General features: G+C 38.9%; 1 protein-coding gene across 1 annotated transcript; it reads left to right on the top strand.

Annotated features, from left to right (window-relative positions):
• The first annotated feature begins 339 nt into the window (after nucleotides 1-339).
• LOC138618300 (neuronal acetylcholine receptor subunit alpha-4-like) lies at nucleotides 340-15,868 on the top strand. The gene is made up of 6 exons (XM_069693942.1): nucleotides 340-694; nucleotides 3,277-3,428; nucleotides 5,295-5,339; nucleotides 5,432-5,541; nucleotides 7,237-8,668; nucleotides 11,220-15,868. The coding sequence occupies exons 1-6, from the start codon at nucleotides 643-645 to the stop codon at nucleotides 11,343-11,345; spliced, it is 1,917 nt and encodes a 638-aa protein (XP_069550043.1). The 5' UTR covers nucleotides 340-642; the 3' UTR covers nucleotides 11,346-15,868.
• Nucleotides 15,869-17,327: the final 1,459 nt, after the last annotated feature.

Genomic DNA, 17,327 nt, shown 5'->3' with positions numbered 1-17,327 from the left:
AAAAAGTTCAGTTTTAATGGAAAAGAAAAAGTGAAGAAGAGACAGAAAACTGGAACAAGGACAAAAGAAAATAAGTGGGAGGGAAAGAATACAAACAGAGAAATGAGGTGTGTGTGTGTGTGTGTGTGTGTGTGTGTGTGTGTGTGTGTGTGTGTGTGTGTGTGTGTGTGTGTGTGTGTGTGTGTGTGTGTGTGTGTGTGTGTGTGTGTGTGTGTGTGTGTGTGTGTGTGTGTGGAGAGAGGGAGATGAGGTGAGGAGGCGGAGAGATGAGAGGCGGGGGAGGGAGTAATGTAGACAGGGAGGGCGAAGACAGGGATAAGCCACACTTGGATGAAGGATTCCTGTGGAACGAGGAAGGACTTTCAGGACAACTACACTGCGTGTCTGTGGTCCTTCACACTGCGATGACACGAGAGAAGAGCAGCTGAATACATGGATAGATGGAACTAGGAGGAACGTGGGATCTATGGCTCACACAGACTGACATGGCCTCTCCATCTGGCCGGTTAACCTGAACCTGCTGAAGACCTGCCGTTAGAGTTTACAGGTTTGATCACCTCTGAGATGACTGACCACCAGGACTGAAAACCAGCACACCTTGGAAGGAGTTCATTCACAGAGTTGGAAACTACTGGATTCACTATGGATATATACAAATGTCTGAGCTTACTTTTCTTCATGCTTTCTCCACAAGGTAAATAATTTTCTTCCTGTCAGTTACAACTGTTTCAACTCTTGTTCTCTTTTTTGAGGGAGGTCAAAAACAAGGGAATGTTATAATTGTTGCTCAAGAGAGATCGGTGTATATTTAACTGGAGAGCATTGAGTAGGTGCGCCAACTTTTACGCATCTCAAATTACAATGATTTTATCCATTTTTGGGCAAAATATTCACAGTGCATCAGTCCACCAGCATCATCAAAGTTGGCACCAGGACGTTGTTTAACCACTGGGCACCTCATTACTCAAAAATAGTTTCTGCACTTTTACTGTTTTATTATTTTGGCCCTAAATTGCAGAGCCAATACGAAGAAAAGTTTACAAAGGCAGCAGTGGGCCTTGATTTTTTTAAAATAAAATATAGGATGATAAAAATATAAAATTCATCCCTCCTTTCCTCACTTTCATAATCTTAGAACCATCGATGCCCCAGCTCCATTATTTATTAGAGGGACAAGGGTTTTTGCTGAAGGCTAATTAGACAAGATGCGTAGTACAATCACTGACAAAAGCAGGCAACCTTCGGGACACAAAAACTTGTTTTCTATAGTTTTTTTAGACTGAATAAGAGGAGGACATGCCTCTGTTGCTACCCACGCTTTGTAACCTGGTAACAAGCTTTGTCTACCTAGTTCAAGAGCGCTGAATAGAAACTGATATTTGCTGCTGATGCAGTATTGGCCTGTGAGAGTGCATTGATCAAATGAGGACAGATTTGGGTCCAGTAGCTGTGACACATCTAAATAACTAACCAGGATGAAACTGCTTGGCTTGTGTTTTACATAACTGGAAATATGCATAAAAATATTAGAAGAAATCACAGTATATTTGCTGTAATTCTTACATTGGATATCTCTGGATGATTCACACAATTCTTCTTGTTTGATTTTAATTGACTGCGTAAATATTGAAAAGTGAATATTTCCATGATAAAAGATTGGTATCATCACAGTCTGCATCAGTACCATTCATAGTGTCCTGTAAAGTACATCACACAGAAGTAAACTCATCCTACTTCCGCCTGAAAATATCACTGATGTGACTTACACATTGTCAAAGTCAGGACAGCCTGTGAGCTCTCCCACCTAAACCCATTAGTTACAAGGCTGCATTAGAATCAACTGGAGCTTCCCTTTTTATTTAATACCGGCTGCAGTCAACAGATATCACTCTGATCTGATGTGATTAAACAAAAGGTCCATTTCTCTCATCTGAAAACCTCAAGACATTTCAAGGTTGTTGGTTGTCTGGATGTATCAAATAGATTGAGGTGCAAGCAGGAAGAAAAGATGTGGGGGGAAAAAGACACTATATCCATTTAATAAGATATTGATCCCTATCCTTTAAAAATTGTGGATGCCAGTTTTCAGCCCATCAGCTTTGATTGAGTGGGTTGGAAGACCCAAGAGAAAGGCCGGCAGCATGACAACAACACCTGAATCCCTATTCTACAAGTTGAAACAACAGAGCATATACTTATCTATGACAGACAGATAGCAGCACAATTGAAACAACATAACAAAAACAGGACAGTGACCTTAAAGTGACTAAAAACTCAATCTGCTGTGTTTTCTTTCTTGTGCAATCACATGACCAAATATATGAGGTCATAAAGGTAACCCAGAGCTCCTCTGTAAGCTAATTAATATTGTTCAATGTACACAATATAAGGCTCCACAAAGAAGAAGTACATTGGAATTTGCAGTAGTGCCAGGCATAAAGAAGTATGAGTGAGGCCAGTTAAATAAATCACAGACTGTGTGATATATCGCTATGGCAATGAATTACCTGCACAGATTTATAAGCTGCAGGATGGAAAAAGGCCTGAATTGAATGTGTAATACAAAGGACATTGTACTGTACAGGCCACAGGACATTCCATGCCTCTATAATTGCTCCCGGACCTCGTTAGGTCATCCTCCGTGCAGCGGGATGTGATCGAGTTGCTCCATCCGTGGCAGAGAGACAGAGACACAGGCAGAGAGGGCATGAGTGGGTGAGGGGGTGAGGGAGGGACGGGACGTCTCGCCAGATCGTTCCATCAGCACGTCTGGTCGGAGACATAACGGATGTCCTCCGATTCAGATCCATCCTTCCTCTTTATTTCCCTCTCTGCTTCTCTTCCCCGGCTCCACCCCCAACCCCGGTTCGTCTCGTCTCTCAGATATTGTCTCATGTAACCATACGCCACCAGTATAATAGAGGTCACCCGACTTTTAGATTACACTCTGTATTCTTTGGCATAGCTGCATCAGCTAAATCCATTATAGATGAAGATATTGTAGATGTAAGCAAATATATTAAGCATTTGAAATCATGGCTTCTTTTTCACACGCAAAAAGAGAAACAATTCAAAGTGGTTATGAGGATGTGAGGTCATTGGAGAAGTCTGCACAAAAGCATCTGACAGAAATGAGCACCAAATATCAGTAATAATATCTAGTTCATGTAGAAATTCTGTTTTAAACTACTAAAATGACTTTAAGTTGTACATAAATGGCATGAATTGGTCTAATCTTTTCTTTAATGTTTTTTAAATATTCTTCTCTGCCCTCAGTTTGTTCCCAAATTGGACCTCGTGCCCATGCAGAAGAGAGGCTGCTACAGAATCTTTTTGCACGTTACAATAAGCTCTCCCGGCCTGTGCAAAACACTTCAGACACAGTGCTCGTCCACTTTGGACTGTCTATTGCCCAGCTTATTGATGTGGTGAGTAAAACGTCACAGCCTGGTTCTCTGTCCTGTGTTTCTTTTCCTAAAGAAATGTAAACCAAATGGGAAAAATTTATATTTGATACTTTTTATTTTATTATATTATATTATATTATTCTGTCAAAATAACATTAGTTCTACAACTACAGAAGTTTTATACTGTATATAAAAATGGACATAGTCTTTGGGCATGAAAAGCAAAGCTAATGCAAAAGTGCCTTGAAGTGTAATACCACTGCTGGCTCCCCCCAAAAAAGTGGCTGGCTCCCAAAAAATCAGGACAATTAAAAAAAAAAACTTAAAATTAAAAAAAACAACTTTGGCTCCAATAGACTGATTTAAAAAATAGTCAACTTCTGCCATGAAATACAAATGTCCACAAGGTGTCATTCATGAAAATGACTTCTGATCTGTGTTCTGGTGATCCATCTTAAAAAAAAAGAAAGATTATTCATTAGAGAGGCTTCAAAGAGAGGTATGTTTTGGGGCGGGCCGGGTCTGATTGACATGCCAGGGGTGCAGTCAAGTTGACAGTACAGGTGAGTGGGCGTAGTGTCCTCAGTTCTCAATCAGATCCACCACTCACTCCTTCCCAACCAAATATGGTCACTTCTTGCTCCAAAATGGTGACGCCCAAAAATCCAGACTCAAGGCTACAAAGCAGCAGTTCATAAACCGATGGGTGGGTTGATGTTTGGCGAAGATGTTGTTTACATACAGTCGATCAAACTGCTTCATTTAAAACAATATTTACATAAAACTTTAATGCAGATTACATTTAAAAACTCTTAAGCCTCTTTCTTCTAACTTACAAACATGGACACGCTTCCTGTCCTGCACCATGGCTTGTTGAATGAACCAACAAACATTCACCAGGGAAACAAGACTGCTGACATCAGCTTGAAAGCTTCATCACTAAATAGCTGTTTAGCTTCAGCACATTACACAATGTGTACATATTTACATCATTATGAGTGTTATGTTGTGGTGGTGTTTGTGCAAATTATTTTCAGTTGTACCCTTTCTGTCGTATGTATATTCATTATAAGCAGCTCAAAGCTACACCAAACAAGAGAGATAAATTAAAATACAGATCACTTATCAGCGGAAATGAAACCACAACAGAAGAGATTGCATTATTTTCCTAAATTAAATTCAGATGTCAAGTATGCTAACGCTGGCAGTAAATATTCAAAGCTGTCTCCTGAACAGCAATCCAGACGCTGCAGTTCTCGACAAAATAACATCTTTATTCTTTTTTGCCCCTGTTATCTGTTCATTCCAGACAAACTGGGCTTTTAAACACAAGCACGCAATGTGCATTTTATTCAAATGTTGTTGGGATTTGGTTGAGTAAGGTAAAAAACTGTTTAATGACACCGAACTGTCCTTTGGAGCCAAACAAAATTGCCTGGGGCAGCTTAAAGATTGTGCCACCTGCATTGCTGCAGGGACAAGTCTTTGACACACAATTAGTTGACAGTGCTTGCTCCATATGCCTGGCTGTGAGAGTCAGCTCTGGGTGAAGTTGTCTTCTCCTACAGAATGTATTCTAAGACTGCTGTGTCTTGGATGTTACTGGGGAAGAGCTGGAGAATGCAGCTTGCCAGCAAAGCAGCAGTAAGGGTGTTTTTGCAGGAAGCACAGCCTAAAAGTTTTTTCCTAGTGTATTACACAACAACTATGTCTTTATAATTTGAGGTTATGTCTGTTGGTTTCTTTTGTAAGTCATTCAGTGTATGTTACAGGTTAGAAAGAAAAAAAAAAAGACTGAAAAATGACGTGGTGATGAAGTCCAAACTGACAGACAATCCATTTGAAAGAAAATGAATGTCACATTTCTTTGTTCTGTTTCTATAAAAGGATGAGAAAAACCAGATGATGACCACAAACGTCTGGGTCAAGCAAGTATGAAATGATGAGAGACAAAACACATGCTGACGATACAGTCCATATAATCCATGTTTCTGTGTATAAATATAATTGTTGTTTTCTTACAGGAATGGAACGATTACAAACTTCGCTGGAACCCGGAGGAATATGAAAATGTTACCTCCATCCGCATACCCTCCGAGATTATCTGGAGGCCTGACATTGTTCTCTACAATAAGTAAGCATCAGTATCAATACCTCAATATACCTTAGCATGAGTTCAGTCACAAAACGTGCTTCCTGGCCTTTTAAATGTCACCATTTTCCAGTCAGAAATAATCATACAGAAGCTAATGTTCACATTCTGATGATTTAATTCTAACCATATGTCATGACTGGAGGCAAAACATGAAGAATCTGTTGCTGTTCCAAACATCTTGTCCTATGCCAATGTCATAAAGTAATTTAGCAGAAACAAATGTGAACAAGGTCAGCCTTAATGGATGTGGCTACAAACAAAGCTCGATATCACAGAAAGTAATACATTAGGCTGGGAATTAGAAGATGAAATGTAATTGGATGCGTTTCAAAGCACTGGGGATAAAATGCATCCAGTGTCAGTGCCTCAGGTAGACCAGTGCTAATTTAATTCTAAACAAGGGAAATCGGATAATACGAAAAGCTGCATCAGAAACAAGCCTGACAGAATTTGCTAAATAACCGTCAAATGCATGTCATTATACAAACATGACCGTGCTTTCCTCTGATAAAACATCTGAGGCTCAGTCACTTATCTGTATGAATTAGTGAGGCAAAGCAAGGACATTTTATTTGTAAGGCACACTTCATGCACTGTAGTTCAAAGTCCATTACATGACACAGCAAAACGACATGAAATGGATACATCTGCATTCACGGCAAAACATAAACATCAAAGAGGGTTTCTAGCTAAGTTAAAGAGCTTTCTTAGTCTTTGTGTAGACTTGAGCATCAGAGATGTGAATGAGCTGTTGATGTCTGATTTCTGAACTACTAGAGATATGAACTCAATTATGGATTTATATGATGAGAGAGGAAGTAATAGGTGGTGCTCAGGTGTGCAAAGGCCGGTCTGCAGTAAGCTGAGAGGCTTAGTTTGTACTAAAGAGATTAATTGAATGAAGTAGTGGCAAATAATGAAAGAAGGGTGGACTGGTAGCTATAGCTGTAATAATTTAGATATCAGAGACAGAGAAAGAACACCATCTTCAAATATCTTTGGCACAAAAACAGTTTTAACACAAATTCAAAAGTAGAAAATTATGGCACATCCTGTCATTTATGCGGTCTGTATTCTTCTTGAACAGTGTTGCAGGGACCATTCTTATTTTGTGATACAAACATGTAAGTGTGAGAGTCACCGGTGTAAATTATAAAATATTTTTTCTTTTTCTTTGCAAAACTTGAATTAATAGAAACATTTTGAATGTGAATAAAATTAGAAAAAACAACCCAAAATGGATAATATCCTTTACATTTACATTTCATGCTGCTTGTGACCGACTTTTACCATGTATCTGTCAGGTTAGTTGATCAGTAAAAGAAAACAAATCTACTTAATGGAACTCACTGATTTTAACAACTGTAAAAAAAAGAAGACTGCATCTCTATAAATAATTTGAATAAAAATCGTTTTAAAAAAACAAAAAAAATTATGAATAATTTAAAACAGGAAATCCTATGAGGATGGCATGGTGGTGCAATGGGTAGCATTGCTGCCTCACAGTAGGAATGTTCTGGGTTTAAACCTGTTGGTCAGCGCCTGTCTGTCTGTGTGGAGTTTATAAGTTCACCCAATTCAAATCTTACAATACAACTTTTGATGGAGGCAAAAATGTTAACTGTATTTGATGAATGTGTTTCCACCTTTCTTTGTTCTGTTCTTCATCTGCAGTGCCGATGGCGACTTTGCAGTAACTCACCTCACGAAAGCACATCTCTTCTACGACGGTCAGATAAAGTGGATGCCACCAGCCATTTATAAGTCTTCATGCAGCATAGATGTCACATTTTTCCCTTTTGACCAACAAAGCTGCAAGATGAAGTTTGGCTCTTGGACTTATGACCGTGCCAAGATTGATCTGATTACAATGGCCAGCAATGTGGACCAGATGGACTACTGGGAGAGTGGCGAGTGGGTCATTATCAATGCAGTGGGCAAGTACAATACGAAGAAGTATGAGTGCTGTACAGAGATCTATGCAGACATCACTTACTACTTCATCATTCGGAGGCTTCCACTGTTCTACACTATTAACCTCATCATCCCCTGTCTGCTTATCTCCTGTCTGACTGTGCTGGTGTTTTATTTGCCATCGCAATGCGGAGAAAAGATTACCTTGTGTATTTCAGTGTTACTGTCCCTAACAGTGTTCCTCCTGCTGATCACAGAGATTATACCATCTACATCACTGGTGATTCCTCTGATTGGTGAATACCTGCTGTTCACCATGGTCTTTGTCACGCTCTCCATTGTAATTACAGTCTTTGTGTTAAATGTACATCACCGGTCGCCACAAACACACAGCATGCCTCACTGGGTGCGGAGAGTGTTCTTGGACTTGGTACCTCGGGTCCTCTTCATGAAGCGTCCGCCAGGCACAGCAAAGCAGAACTGCAAGAAGCTGATTGAGATGATGCACCGTCCCACCACGATATCTACAACAGGCAACTCCCAGGCCTTTTGGACTGGGTTAGAGACAGGGTTGAGACAGTTGGCCCAAGTAGAGAGTACACTCCCAAAGACTCCGTCCGACAGTCCCAGCATCCTTGTCTGCTCACCCTCTCCCCCCTCTTCTCCACTTGAGGACTGCAATAAGAAAGACCACCCACTGAAGGCCAACATTTTCTGCCGACCCACATCTGGGCAGTATTCAGTTCTCTCAGAGAAACAATCCCTACGAGGACACAACTCCGCAGCCTCATCCTCCTCCCAGATGTCCTTGCCTCTAACCTTGTCACTCGGTCCAATTCGCAGCCTATCAAGGGATGAACTGAATATACTGGCCCCCAATGGGCGCTCCCTCAGCGTAGAGCAAATGTGTGACCAACAGAAGCAGCTTTCTCAGAGAGCCGGACATCGTTGTCGCTCCCGCAGCTTCCAGTACTGTTGTCTGCATGATGATGGGGTCATTGGGATCACAGGGCAGGTGAAAAAAACATCGCCTACACATCACCTAGCAGAAACTCTCACTGCAGAGTCTACTAGAGACGCAAGTACCCAGCAGGATACTGTGATTCCAACCATTTCCCCGGCTATGCTACGGGCCATAGAGGGAGTTCAGTACATCGCTGATCACCTCAGGGCAGAGGATGAAGACTTTTCTGTGAGTTGACAGAAATTATTTTTGTTTAAGTAACTAGTACAGCATTAGTAATGATGAAACAGTGTTCATATTTAAAGAGGTCCGGGAAATTACTCTGCTCCTAACTTTAAAAGAATTTCTTAGATTCAGTTCCAATACTTTGCTTGCAGAATGTGCAACAAGGCTGTATCATTCATAAAAAATCTGAGCCATCATTTGAACATTGCAAATTCTGAATTCTCAGTGTATAAACCCAACAGGCCAGACATTGTACCACAGCTGGGGGTACTCCTCAACTATCTGGCAACTTACGCTTGTCACCCAAGTGAGGCAGCAGAGGCACATCAAAAACATTGTCAGAGTGGATTTCACTTGGCAAAATTTATGCCCATCCTGATAAAAAAAGAAAAAAAAAAAAAAAAAAAGAAGCATGGGCAGGGTCGTTGTGATGAATTATAATGGGTACAAGACAATCAAGACTTCATTCTATAAAGCAGTGGCCTTTTTTTTTTTTTTTATCTTGAAAAGGAATATAAAAGAATACATCTCCCTCTATTCCTTAATATAAGTTAATGTGAGTGCAGTCACAATAGATTTTAAGGTAGGCTATGTGTTACTTTGTATATGTTTGTTGGCCTAATATGCAACCAAGAGGCAAAAATCACAACTTGCACTTTAAGGTGCCTTCTCATTGGCTTCAATTTAAATTTTACAAGGTCACTAAAAAACTTGGGCTCCCAAAGACTCTGATTTAAAAAGCATGAACTTCATTAGCTTAATTGACTACCTCTGATCAGTGGGCCGGTGGTCATTTTGAAAAAACGTCCATAATTAAGTAAATATTAGGCCTCAAAGGGAGGTATGTTTGGGGGAAATGGGTAATTTGATTGACATACCTGGTCATGGAGTAATTAACAAGCTGTCTAAATGAGGCAGGACATGAGGGTCATTCACCTGTGACATCAGGTCACATGCACATGTTTTAATTAAGCAATATTACATGACAGGGTGTGCTTTAAGTGCAAGCGCCTTGGTCCTGACCGCGTCACTGTCGTGCCAATAATGACGTTAAAGAACACCCTTGAATGTAATGTTGCATTTATACAACAAGTTAACATCTAAACAAAATATGTCATCTAAGTGTATTCATATTATGGGGCAATTCGCTCTCAAAATATAACTCTTTTTGTTGGTGTGAACTCAGCTTCCATAGCAATACATAGGGTATGACTAACAACTGGAAAACAATTAGTCACGTCAGTAGAAGCGAATGTAACGCATGCAGGAAGTAGTCCGACCCTTAGCAACGACACAGCAACAGAGACAAGATCAAGTCCATTTTATTGCTTTCTAGAGATCGTTTCTCAAACTGAATAAATACAGCACATAGAAACATTAAACTGCGTAGCTCGCTCAATCTCGTTGTAAGTAAGATATCTGCTGAAAAAAAGATAATATCTTATGGTGTTAAAACCAAAACGGTCAATCTAGCCGCAGCTAGGAGTGCGTGACTATCTGTAGTGTTACGGTACGGGTGCTCGGAGCGACAAATAAGAACCAAAAGAGACCCGATTTCGCCAAATGGGTCACAATTAACAGGCCAACAACAAGTAAAAACAACATTATTTTGCATATTATATGAAATTCAATTACAATTCTATATTTCTATAGAGATGACCAATCAGATCGCTGGGTCGGAACTACTTCTTGTATAATTTTGTTATAATGACTGTTGCCCGCATTTGTTGTTGGAGGAGGCAACAAATTATCAACAGACAGTTTGGCTGTTTGCTAGCTTGTTTTGATGAGTTTTCAGTTCTCTAATTATGGCTTAGTCCTTGGTTAATTCTACAAACATGCCCTAAAGGGATTGCAATTTCCAGTTGTTTTGGTAAGTAAACATTTTATCTTAATGCTCATATCTTGCATCTCAATGGCTGTAAAATGTGCAGAGCAGCCACACTAAAACATAGTGAAAAGCAAGTATATCAGAAACAAGCCATCTTGCCCTCCATTATCAAAAAATAAATACAAATAAAATAGTGACTTCAGGAGAAAACAGTAATAACAGTCATCCAAGTCACAATAATAAAGTCACATTGCAAGCCTTTAGTTTTACAATGTGAAAAGAAACATGCCGTCTTTATCACTTTGAAATACATCCCTGAAAATATGTTTTAATTATGAAACGGCGAAGCATCAAATTGTTCGGTGAAAAGGTATTAACTTGTGAGAAAAAAATGCCAGGTATCTGTGTGGAATAGGAGGAGATGTAATAGAAAGTTATTGTATTTATTGTCATCAGCCACTGTCCATCCTGCAATGCACTGTCTAACTGTGGCCAGAAAAGGCCTGTCATTAAAACAATGGGACCTCAGTAATTTGACCTTGAATTTGAATTGAAGAGAGACAAGCAAGGACTTGACATTTAGGAGATAACCGCCACATAATGGAAAATAATCAGCCATTTGAGAGAAATCAATCAAGGGTGAAAACTGACAGTTGGTATAAAGAAAGGTGGCGTGGTGTGAAATTTGAAATGTCCCTCTGTGCTGTGTCTCTTCTCTGCCAGGTAAAGGAGGACTGGAAGTATGTGGCCATGGTCATTGACAGGATATTCCTCTGGATGTTTGTGCTGGTGTGTATACTGGGATCTGTGGGACTCTTTCTTCCTCCTTGGCTGGCTGGAATGATCTAGAATCTCTGCGTCAAACACAAAGAACTCTAACAGGAGGACTTTCTGTCTTGTATTATATAAAAAAAAAAAGGTTTATCATACAGTATATCTTTTTATTTTCTATTTTTCAAAGAAACTACAGGTTACATTCCTTGCTCTTACCTGGGGTTATCAATAGATTACTCACGGAGAAACGAGATGAAATATCTATCATTGATTCCTGTCGGCGTATAAATTCTTTATGAGGGCAAAAGGCCAACAGCGAAAATATCCGTCCGCACCACTCCATTTTGACATTGAGCCGTGTAGCTTGAGCTGTCACCAATTTTTGTTTCAACCTATGAAAAATAGACTTTGACCCATTTACAACTTCAGATAATACCACAGAAAGGCCAAGGCTCAGGTCATTGTGGGCTACTCATAAGACTGTGAAAGGTTTGATTTATATCTCATTTTCAACATTCCTATAATAATGTCAGTGTTGCAGTGTCTTGACCAGAGCCCCATTGACTGTGCACTTGTCTCACCAAATGTTCATAAAATATATTTATAAGCAGTCATGTTTCTGTGAAACCTGATTGTCAGAGTTCTTTGTTGGGGAGGACTTCTGTGTCCATTTAGCTTTGTGCAACGGTCACTGCATTTGCAGGCACACACATTGCTTTGTGATTTTCTAGCACTTCAAGGTTGAGTGTGTGGGATTTAAGGTGTATCTATTGGCAGAAATGAAAAATCCACCCATCCATTATCTACACCCACTTTATCCTGAGGATATCCCAGCTCCCTTTGGGCAAAGGCAGGGTACACCCTGGACAGCTTGCCAGTCCATCACAGGGCCAACACTTATAGACAAATGAAAACAAAGACCATTCACTCTCTCATTAACACCTAAAGGAAATTTGTAGAACCAACAATTAACCTGAGGTGCATGTTTTTGGATGATGGGAGGAAGCCGGAGTACCCAGAGAGAACCCACGCAGGCACTGGGAGAACATGCGAAGTCCAAACAGAAAGGCCCAGGCCCAGATACAAACCTGGAACCTTTTAGCTGTGAGCACCACTGTGCTGCCAGAAATTAAATATAATATTGATAATTATGCTTTCATCAGTCTATAATCACCTAAAACTAAGAACTGTTTTGTTTTTGTTACATTAGAATAAGCCCTTCATATCTACCTTTGAAGTGGGTCCTCTTCCACAGAGCCCACCATGTTGCACCGCCATGTTTCTACAGTAGTCCAGAATGGACAAACCAAACTCTTGTTCAAAAAAGGGTCCTCCCTGTTTTTCAGCCACAATAGATGCTGTTGCATGCTTGAATGTGGAGGGTGAAAGGATTGAAATGGAAAGGAATGGTCTGCACTCATTTATGGTGGCTGTGAAACTCATGACAAGTATAAAAGTTCCTCTCCAGAGCCAGTGTTTACTTTGTTCCTTCTGGGCTATAGTAGAAACATGGCGAGGCAAAGTGGATGTAACTTCTGACAAGTGAGGACAAAGCAGAGTCCCATTAAAGTTAAATACCACAGAGTGGTTGGCTCCAAAAAGGCTCTGGCTCCATATACTCCCATTTAACATCTTTCATGAAATACTAAGTCAATACATTTTTTCAAAAAGGCAAAAGGGTGTCATTCACCAAAGTCGCTCCTTCTTATTAGTTTTCTGTCCGTCCACGTGAAACTAATCCCAATTATTAATTAGATATTAGGCCTCAAAAATGTTTATGTTTGGGAGTGTGTCTGTTTAATTGACAGGCCTGTGGTGCAATTGGCTATCGGTGGGCGGGGGTAATGTCCTTGGGTTCCCAATCAGATCAAATCAACCCCCCCCCCCCCCCCCTCCCTCTCCTCCCCAGTTTGTTCAAATATGGTTACCTTGGCTCCAAAATAGAAAGATGGCCACCGCCAAAATGCCAAACTCAATGCTTCAGAATGGCAGTTTACAAACCACTGGGTGACGTCACTGTTGATTGCTATTTGGGTACCACATGTGGGCTTTGTGGAAGAGGAAACTACCCCTATATGAGGGGCACATTCCAAGGTAACAAAAACACAAAGATTCATAGTTTCAGGTGATTTTATACTAATAAAATAATAATGATAAACATTATATCCTATTTCTGCCCCCCAAATTCTACACACTGAACCTTGAAACAGGCTTATTCAGTAATTCTTCTAGCCATTCTCTTTATTACTACCACAGTACTTTGGAGGGGAGATATTCAAGGTAACTTTCTACAGCCTTGCTCCCCTTAACTACAGCCACTTAAAAAAACTTTATAAAAGGGAATTTTACTTATTTATTTTGCTTGATAAATAGATGCAATGGGAATAAACAAGTGTAACAGCCATAATTATTTATTTCAGGCATTCCTACTTAGAGGTGAATGTTATTAAACATTTGGAGACGTTTGTAATATTATTTTGTATGAAGAAAACCAACTGTACAATGATGGATCTTTTCAATATCTTCAAAGGACACAGAATTATTATACTCATTAATATGTGCACCATTAGTTCAGTGCAAAACTGTGTCCACTATTGAGTAAAGGTTAATTGTGCTGTCAGATATTGAAAGAACTTGGTAGAGGACGGTGAGCTGTATTCAGTATTAAACACTGCATACGAGGTGCATGGAAGGATATTTTTTCTTATGTGATTTTAAAGAGGCTGAGCCAGCATGCTTTCTTTTATTAGTAACAAGGCTAAACAGATGGCAGTGTTGGTCTGTCTGTTGGCTGGTGAGTTGGTTCATTACTTTGGTCGAGACTAAAGAAATCAACAAGTCACAAGTATTGGATCCGAGGCCATGGAATTTTGTACAGACATGACAAGATGGTTTCTGGTGACTTTGGTGATCTTCAGTTAAATGTCTTGTTGGACTGATGTTGGATGGACTATTGGATTGTCATGGAATTTGGTAGAAATATTCTCGCTCCTCTCAGGTTTACTTTTAATAACTTTAGTGATCCCATGACTTTTTATTAAGCACCATTATCCGGTCAAAATTTTAATTTGTCCACTACTTTTGTTTATGACCAAATATCTCTGACATCTCCATCAGCCTCAGCTGCACTTTGTGTTTAGTGCCAATTAGGAAATGTTACCTTGACCACTAAACTAAGACCATGAACATGGTTAACATTACACCTGCTAAACACCAGTGTGTTGGCATTTCCACTATGAGTATGTGCATCCTCATAGAGCTGCTAACATGGCTGTACCCTTAAAGCATTGTTGAATTTCCATGTCAAAATCAGATTACTAAAATAGTTTTTATGATTTAGGAAGACCTAATAAACGCATTTGAGTTTTGGTAAATGACAGATTTTACTAACTGAAAATGGGTAAAAAACAGTCACTTGTTTCACTTCATTATTGTTTCCAAAGACTAAACCTGTCAGGATGAAAGTAGTTCTTTAAAGAACTGTTTTGCAAGCGATATAATACAAACTAGTATATTTATTGAAAAGGCTTAATTAAATATTTTTTTCTTATGAATATCAAACACTAATTTTACATTTTATGTCCTTAAGCTATAAATACAGATAATATATTTGGAAGTACCTTTCAAATAAAAGATGTCATTAAATAATTATGTCCCATAACTTATAAACTACTGTGTATCTATTTCCTGTCAGAATAAAGATTTTCTTGATTGATTATTTTAGGTGTTCCAATGTGCATCCTCATTACATTTTGAACATTTTGTCAACCAGAAACATCATGTATTTTAATATAATGTGTTTTTGTTTTTTCAGTGTATTAACGTTAAGTCTTCTTTTATGCCATCTGGCTCTTTGTTAATGTTTCTATGACTTCTTTGTTTTTTGTGTCAAATTCACCTTGAATTTCTCTTTAATTCTACCTTTTATTCTATGCTTGAAGTGGAAAAAAATAAGTGTCAGTACCCTCCATATTCACATGCTTTGCTGGTAGAGCAAAACATACACTGTTATTCATAATGAATACGATATTACGGAAATGGGTCAACAGGATATGCTCTGGGGTTAAACTGAATCACAACTGCAGCTGTTTTTTCTGATATGTTAACATTACATCAACAGGCTCCTCACTCATAGCAGTGGCTCTAACGTTAGCTTGCTGCTCACAATTTACATTTAGTACTGGTTGGGTTAGGTTGTATTTGACTTTAAATGTCTGACAATCTTTGTGCCCTTATGAAGCCAGTCCAACATTATTGTTTGATTAATGTAGCATGACTAGCAGAGACAAAGAGAAGCAGGCAGGTGAGAACTGGAACAGATTCGCTTTTTAGTGTTTCCTGGGTAATGCAGTTTATTTAAGGCCATTATGAGTCACACGGATAACCTGATATGGAGAGGGCAGAAAAGATTACCCACACACAAAAAGTACTGTGTGCAGTGTACTGGTGAGCACCCGTCCACCCTGAGCACAGTATGTGAGGTGTTTTTCAAAACACCTCAAAAAACTTTATCTCGCATTCAACAGTTATAATTTTTTCTGTTTTCATATTTTGTATGTGTTAATAAACAAAGCTAAACTGAAAGAGTGTATAAACTATATCATGAAATCAGAGTTTTTTTTATTTCCTCAACATTTTGCATTTTTGGCATAAAAAGTCTACTCGAATCTCGATTAATGATTCCAGTGACAAACTTTGAATAGACAGAGAATGAAACAATGAAATTACAAGACTGATTAAACATGAGGAACAAAGCCAACATACAAAAGTGAATTTTATCCAAAACAAATTCTATTAAATCCCTGTTTACCAGTAAGTCATTATTAACTCCCCTCCACTTTAACCATGCTCTCATACGTCTGCATGCTTCTGTTACACCTGATTAAAACCTCAGATCTGATTAGATTTAAAAGCATTCAACGTTACACCTGAATGCCCAAAGTGACGACCTCTGTTTTGACCTAAGCCAAAAAACTATTGCATTTCCCCGAGCTCAGCAGTAGACCGACTATTGATCATCATGTAAAATCACAGACAGGAGAAAATGGCCATTTAGCACAATATGGAAACACAGCACTTTAAACAAGGTGAAATTCCAGCAGTGCTTTGCTCATTGATTCAGTCCATAATTTGGGAAAGGTAGGCTGAACAATAGTCTGAAATACTAAGTAGTACTCTGGCTACGCTGTAACTCCAAGTTATTTTTAAAAAAAAAACAACACAGTTTCCCGAGAAAGAAAAGTTTAAGTCAATCTTTTGTCTGTATGCAAAGATTCATATATGAACGGATATTAATTTCCATTTGTTCCTCTGGTTTTCTTTGGAAACACAATACACGGTATATTGTCGATTGAACTCTGAAATTAAATGAGGATGGTCTTCATGAAATTACAAACTAATTTCCATTAAATGATAAGGCATGCCTTTTCAGCAGGGATCTCATTTGCATAATGTCGATATTAAATACTTGTAGAAAGGCAAATTACAAACGACGTCAGATGGTAGAGCTCTATAAAGGTCCTCTGTGCTGGCTCCCGGAAGAAAGCAATACAAAATGCCATTGAAGTACACAAAGTTATTAATTACAAGTAAATGTCGTATTATTAAATTTACCCTCATTGAACTGACCTTCAAAGCTAATTTCCATTAAGTGATTGTCTTTGGAGATACATCTGTCAGGGCCTTAAAAATTAATTTAGACAAAGACAAGGTGCCTTGATTTAATAACTTTGGTAAAATCCAGTTATTAAGTGCTCGGCTCATGATGAACATGATAATGCAGCTAGCTTCTTCCTGATAAACTATTTAATTGTTATAAAGATTATCAGTGCATGTATATATACAGTATGGGTATATGTACAGCTGCTTCACAAAGTACTCTTCATTCTTTATACACTTTTAGTATTGTAGATTTAATTGTATATGATTAAAATGTTTTTTTCATTAATCTACACCTCATCCAAAACTCAGCAAAAATCCCAAACTGAAATGTGTCATTTACAAAAGTGTTCAGATCCCTTGCCGCGGTGCTCCCGATTGTGGTCCAAGACATCCTGT

Source organism: Brachyistius frenatus, unplaced genomic scaffold (assembly GCF_029030835.1).
Source record: "Brachyistius frenatus isolate BFR_SWC_R1_liver_20210118 unplaced genomic scaffold, ASM2903083v1 Contig_16, whole genome shotgun sequence".
Taxonomy (NCBI): domain Eukaryota; kingdom Metazoa; phylum Chordata; class Actinopteri; family Embiotocidae; genus Brachyistius; species Brachyistius frenatus.
The sequence above is the reverse complement of the archived record's forward strand: the minus strand, read 5'-3'. Positions and strand labels throughout refer to the sequence as shown.

Coding starts and splice junctions, on each gene's coding strand:
- LOC138618300 (XM_069693942.1), top strand. CDS start 643: ATGGATATATACAAATGTCTGAGCTTACTTTTCTTCATGCTTTCTCCA. Junction 5,542..7,236: donor GACATTGTTCTCTACAATAA/GTAAGCATCAGT, acceptor CTTCATCTGCAG/TGCCGATGGCGACTTTGCAG. Junction 8,669..11,219: donor CAGAGGATGAAGACTTTTCT/GTGAGTTGACAG, acceptor CTTCTCTGCCAG/GTAAAGGAGGACTGGAAGTA.